This window comes from Gadus macrocephalus, chromosome 2 (assembly GCF_031168955.1).
Source record: "Gadus macrocephalus chromosome 2, ASM3116895v1".
Lineage (NCBI taxonomy): Eukaryota > Metazoa > Chordata > Actinopteri > Gadiformes > Gadidae > Gadus > Gadus macrocephalus.
Window position 1 is genome coordinate 8382966 of NC_082383.1, and position 6822 is coordinate 8389787.

General features: G+C 45.5%; 1 protein-coding gene across 1 annotated transcript; it reads left to right on the forward strand.

The window, feature by feature from the left end:
• The first annotated feature begins 70 nt into the window (after positions 1 to 70).
• Positions 71 to 5910, forward strand: hcrt (hypocretin (orexin) neuropeptide precursor). Its single transcript, XM_060072448.1, has 2 exons — positions 71 to 4062; positions 5293 to 5910. Exons 1-2 carry the CDS (start codon positions 4003 to 4005, stop codon positions 5662 to 5664), a joined length of 432 nt encoding a protein of 143 aa, XP_059928431.1. The 5' UTR covers positions 71 to 4002; the 3' UTR covers positions 5665 to 5910.
• Positions 5911 to 6822: the final 912 nt, after the last annotated feature.

Genomic DNA, 6822 nt, shown 5'->3' on the forward strand with positions numbered 1-6822 from the left:
CACTCCCAGCAGAAGGCCCTATCCCCTGCCCAACCCCCAGCCCCAGGCCCCTTCCCCTGAATGCCGCCACGCCCCATCCCCATCCCCATCCCCACCACCTACCCCTGCACCCGCCACCCCAGCCGCAGGCCAATCCCAGGCCTCGCCTCGGGCCTCCCTCCGGCCTCTGCCTCCCTCCGTTCCCCCTCCTTCTTTGATCCCGTTCATTCCCGCTTTCCCCACCCCCCCCAGCGTATTCCCCGGTCCAGCATCCACCACAGACTGTACACCAGCCTCCTCCACAAACTGTAGCCGGGCCTCCACCCTCAAACCGTACCCCAACCTCCACCAAAGCCCCAGTCCCTACCCCAGTCCCACCCTCCACCCACGCCTCAAGCCCAGCTACAGCCCCAGTACCTACCCCACGCCCAACCTCCGACCCAGCCTCTGAGCCAGTCTCTGCCCAGCCACAGCCCAAGCCTCTACCCCAGGCCCAGTTCCAACCGCAGACCCAACCCCAGGCCCAGCTTCAACCCAAGCTCCAGTCCCAGTTTCTACCCCAGACCCAGCTCCAACTGCAGGCCCAGTCCCAGCCTCTACCCCAGCTCCAGCCCCAGCTCCAGCCCCAGCCCCAGCTCCAGCCCCAGCTTCCACCCCAGCAGCAGAAGGCAGCAGGCCCATCGGACCCGGTCCCCGAGAAGGAGCCAATCAGAGAGCCTGCCGCTGGCTCCTGCTGACATACAGCCTGTGCCCACAGAGGACCCAATAAGCTGAACAGAGACAGAGACACGGACATGAACAGGGAGGTCAGTGAGGAGGGGAAGGTGGAGGAAGGGAGGGAAGAGAGGTAGCGGCACAGGGAAGCCCCGTCGCGTTAGGAGTGAGACACAGGTCTGAGAGTGGGAGGGAGCTGCAGGTGATCAAAAGAGGGTCAAAGTGTGACGTGGAAAAAGCCGGACATTTAAAGGAGGATGAAACATCTTTTGAAATGCTGAGTTTTAATAGCTGCAGGGATAAAAGAGTGGCGAGGGCCTGGGGGGAATTAATGTGAGTGAGTGGCAAGCAAATTCAAAAGCCCTGCTACAAAGTGCCACTTGTTGAAGAGTAAATTTGAACCACTCGTCAAACGAGAGCTGGAGTGGATTTGCACAAAAGAACATCGGCTGATGCACACATTATAAAAATGATTGTTTAAGAGTACAACATAGCTTATTTTTGGCATTTCATTATGAGGTTCCATTACTCAATTCATGCACAAAAAAACAGACATAACACATTACTCTTATAATGAATGTAATTAAAGGTGTTAGGTAAGATTTAAGAGCTACAATTTGAGCATCGTTTGTAAGAAATGGCCTAGCCGTCCGTCATTGAAATGCGCTGTGAGAATATCTCTTCCAGTTGAATGTGTGCCTGCCTCTCTATGAGCCAATTTATATTTCAAATTGTTCCCTGCTTCAATGTTGGATACAATCAGAAAATCTCCTCCCTGATCGGTAAAAATAATCCATCTTGCCTGTGAGTCCCAGGTGTGTGAACACAAAAAAAATGTCAATGTTGTAGAATTGTTTGGAGACAGGAAGACGAGGGGACCTATTTTGGGATTGCTCGTTTATTATTTAATGCTGCTCCCTATCGCACTTTTTCTGCTCTCTCTCTACAACTCAAAAATCTTACCTAAAGCAGCTTTAATTAAACAAGTATTGTTTCATCTCCCTTTTGACGGGTGTTACAGTCTAACCATAGCTATCCAGCGCTGAACTTACCATTGAAATAGACCGACTGTTAAGTTAACGTGGGCTCCGTCGGTCTTTGACTCTCTCTTGATGTGAAGAAAGAAAGGAATGAAAGACAGCTTCAGGGTTGGATCTTGAATCAGCCACTTCAGTCAGGTGTGTCTCTGTCTCTCTTTGGCCACTTGGGGGCGCTCACTACTTGCCCCACTACACTATTTGATGCAGATCTATGGGTACAGGCTCTCAATGTTATTGGCATTTCATACCGCATATATTTGCCTTGAATTTCCCCACAAAAGACACTTTGGCAAGTCTTTGTTTTTTATTTTGTTGTACTTTTAATTTGCTGTCTTTCTTTGTGGCTATCTTTCCCCCCCGTCATATTGATTCCGCCTCTTTCGATTGTCAACCTTAGATTTCCTCCTGCTCAATGCAGCCTAGCAGCAGCTTCCCTCAAGACAAAAATAATAAATAAGAGATAGTCATTATTTTTTTCTGCAGTGCGCCAAGTCTTGCAACTTGAACCCAAGATGAACTATATAGAACTCACCGACCATCTCAGAACCGTCCAGGAACATGCGGTTGGTGGCAATGGTGGCAAATGAAAAAAAAAGCGGAAATCTACCCTCACAGCAGCTGTTAATCATCTCATCATGGTGTTGGTGTCGTCCTAAATGGAGTCTTCTTCAGTGATGAAGGTCTTCCTCCTCTTCTACCTCCCTTTCCTTTAGACAGTAATCAAGTCCGGCCCGAAGGACTCTGCGTGCCGTGCGTGTGTGATGTCATTTGCGTCAGTTATATTTTGGTCTTGGGTTAGCTCACAAATGACTCCCAAAAGACCAACTGTCAAAAGGAAAAGCACGCTACTGCTATCTGTTTTCCGAGCCTACAGAGTATAAGTGTTTTTTTTTGGGGGGGGGGGGGGGGGGGGTGTTTGGTTGTAAAAACTGTATGTAAGATGAAGGGAACAATGTTAATGATCACAGAAACAAACGTTGAAGATTGACATTATAATAATAATAAATGTTTAGAAATTAATATCACAATTCGTTTTTTATACACATTACTTCGCTATAGACAAAGTTGTGTTAAGTGAAAGAAGCAGGGTAGTTAAGACTGCTGAAAGGGTATGATGAACACCCACACAGGTTGGTCAAACATTAGCCAATGAGTGTTTCGTTTTTTTCTGTTTCATCACAATATCAAGTAATTGTGTATTCTGTAAGAGTTATTTTAAGTGGCCCATTAAAATAGGCGTCATTGTTGCCTCTGTCTCCTCTTTTTCTTTGTCGAGCTCAATGTTATTGGTGCATGAGATGTGTTTTTTAGCAAAAGTACCTCTTGTTATGTTGTGCTTCTTTCTGCAAGTAAAGCAGCTCATACATCATGATGGATTCTGTAGACTCTTCATCATTGTATCTGAATTTCAGAAGTTTACCTGATAGAGAAAGTTGCTGAAATTCAGCTGAGCTATTCTAAGTGAAAGAGTGAAAAACAGGCAGACAAAAAAAATATATCAGGTCACCTGATGATAACAAGTTACATTTACATGACATTATTTGAGGGTAATGCAAGCTTTTGTACATTAGATGGCATCAAATATAGATTTTATCTTTCATGAGAAAGTGACAGTTTTACATAGATGGCATAGGGAAGAGAAGTTCCGTTTTATATTATCATTTGAGGAGAAAAACTTATCTCACCAGAAGTGTTCATATTCTGCAACTTATTAGCTGAATCATTCTGTATGTTCAACAAAACATAGATACTATCCTTGACTTTTCTATTTATATTCTTATCCAATATACATCATTAGTCCAAGAGTTGTGCACAGAAATAACAGTCCTCTTTTATTAATTTTTTGGTCTATTGTGTCGCATCATCGTACGATGATGTCAATGGCTAATTGAGGCCCTTTCTCTCCCTTCTCATTACCCTGGTATGGGCTAATACACCTATTGCATCCCATCCACAAAAGACATACCAGCAGATTCTGAAAGGTTGCAGGTCTTTCTGTGGAGATGACGAAGACGAAGATGGTGATCTGTTTACCTCAAGAAACTAATTAACAAAAAAGAGACCTTTGTTGTGTTTTTATGCCGGTTGCTGTTGACGTCCCTAAAGATGCCGGTGGGGGTGGTTCTGAGTGGTAGTGATGCTGATGGAGGTGTTGGGTGTTGTGGACAGCCTATGGTGGTGTTTGTGTGTGTGTATAAAAGCGAAAGCCTGACCACTGCTTTTCGATAAGGTGAGAACTTCTGAGGAATCGAGAAAAACACCGGAGAAAATGAAGTGGTCCTCCACAGTGTCCCAAACACCTGCTGGGGTGGAGAAATCAGTGCTCAAGGTAAGCCGTTTGTGTTACCATCATTCAGGAGCCATTTTCCAAACCAAAGGGGACTCCTCACTTTTGGGTAAGCGTGAAGTCGAGATGCAATCTTGCATCTTGCTCAAGGAAGCCCACTTGTAGGCGGTCGCCATTTGGGATCGAACCCAGCAGCTTTTGGCAGAGTGAAACACCCCGGTCACAGGGCTATCCTGTAGCTCAGGTGTGGATGCGTGGGTGTGTGTGGACGGGTAGGTTGCTGTGTGGGTGGGGAGCTTGATGTGCGGGTGGATAGGTTGGTGTGTGTGTGTGTGTGTGTTAGTGTGTTGTGGACAATTAGCGTTGGAATATATTAAACCCTTCTGATGAAATTGAAAGATAATCTAGGAAAATTGGTTGTGAATTGTCTAATGAGCGGTATTGATGGATGGATTATCGGCGTCATTAGTATGCATTATGCAAGGAGACATTCAGATAGTTATTCTCATGGTTCAGTTATTTTCATGGTATTCAATTAATATAGCGTTGTGACTAAACACAATGGTATATTCATTTTTCATATCATAAGGTTCAGTAAAAATACTCTGAAGATGTAGGACTATGATGGAAACAAGGTGAGAAATATGCATCAAGAGCACTCTAGATTCATTCTCTATTAATTCCCTATGTTTTATAGGGACAGTGAGACACGTGTTGTAAAAAAGTAAGACATTTGCTTGGTTTTATTATAATCGGTGATTGTTTAATACAAACTGTTGACATGCTTCTTTTATGGAGGCTAACAAGCATGAAAACTCTGACATTCCTTCAAAGTTGACGTATGGCAGATATGGTTGGCCGCTTAGAAAATGAAACAGTTATGCCTACTTATTTGTAGATTATTATAATAGTGGCAACAGCATCCTCATCTTTCCTTTGCTGGCTCTTAGTTAAGGCATTAGGCTACTTGTTAATTGGTGTAGTTAAGAAGATGTAAGGGGATGGGGTCATCCATATGTTCCCTGGGTCCTATGTTCCCTGCTCGGGGAAAATAGGACCCTTTTTGGGAAAAGCGGTGAACATAGGACTCTTTTAAAAAAAAGGGTCCTATGTTCCCCAGTCTCATACAAAAAGGGGAACATAGGACCCGGGGAACATAGGACCCGGGGAACATTGACACGCTCCCAAGGGGATTGGATATCTCATGTATTCATTGGATTCATTCTCCGTGTGTTGGCTGTAAAACGAACCTTCCTGTTTTGCATTCGACAGAGAAGCCAAGTCCTCGTGTTAGTGCTGCTTGCGTCTCACACGCTCTGCGACGCTCACAGCGTGTCGGCGTCGTGCTGCAGCAGAGAGCCCCCCCGCGCCTGCCGCCTCTATGTGTTGCTGCTGTGTGGCCCGGTAGGCGGTGCCGGCCGGGCGCTAGGCGGGATGCATCTGGGCGAGGACGCGTCAGTAGGCATCCTCACTCTAGGGAAGCGCGAGGCGGAGGAGCAGCACTTCCACAGTCGGCTCCACCAGCTTCTCCGCGGTGGCGCGCAGAATCAGGCAGCCGGGATCTTGACTATGGGCAAGCGGTCTGAGGAGGAAGAGGCGGTCGGGCTGCTCCTGCAATGGGCGCAGCAAGACTTCACCGCTTGATGGAGATGGAGAGGGGCGGTTTCAACAACTGCCTGTTGCTGGGGACTTTTTTTTTTTTTATGAGATGATGAAGGAAGAGGGAAAGAAAAAATATTTAGTTGAATTTAAAAAAAAATATTTACATTGGAAATATATGTCAACGGAAACAATTGTGTTGACCAAATGTTTCCAGATCACACAAAAAGTAATACAAATGCACCCATATAAGCTCTTTTGATGGAATAAAATAAAATCTGTGTTATACAAGACTGTGTGCAGGCTCTTGTTGTTTCATTACGCCCGTTGGATACAACACACATTTATAACGCCAATAGCCTATACTCGTTAGAAAGAGTTAATTAATGTCCAATTAAATAATCAAAGATAAACGATAGGCTCAATCATCATAATAACAATCTTATTAATAATACATTACTGATAACAATTATAATTCAATCTATAAAGAACCACAACAGAGCAAGGGGAAGAAAGAACAAAGGAGCTGACGGATGTTATGGATAATCATATGTCTGAAGATACTATAAATTACACGTTAGCATCTGTTGGAAATATATTAGCATGCAAAGTGATGCTGTCATGCTGCCATACTTGGCTCTATCGCCCTGTGTCTGAGTGTGTATGTGTGTGTGTGTGTGTGTGTGTGTGTGTGTGTGTGTGTGTGTGTGTGTGTGTGTGTGTGTGTGTGTGTGTGTGTGTGTGTGTGTGTGTGTGTGTGTGTGGGGGACGGGGGACGGGACGGACAACATTTTGTCTTTATGATGGGAAGAGAGAGAGAGCAAGTGCAACAGAGAGAGAGCAAGTGCAACAGAGAGAGAGAGAGAGAGAGAGAGAGAGAGAGAGAGAGAGAGAGAGGGAGAGGGAGCGGGAGAGAGAGAGAGAGAGAGAGAGAGAGAGAGAGAGAGAGAGAGAGAGAGAGAGAGAGAGAGAGAGAGAGGAATGGTGGAAGCATTGTGGTCACAGTGAGGTTCAGAGACAGCTGAGTGAGGAGAGAGGAGAACCAGGAGGGGAGCAGTGGCAGCAGTTTGAGGAGAGAGGTGAACCAGGACGAGATCTGAGAAAGCAGAGTGAGGAGAACCAGGAGGAGATCAGAGATAGCAGTGAGGAGAGAGATAAACCAGGAGGAGATCAGAGATAACAGAGTGAGGAGAATCAGGAGGG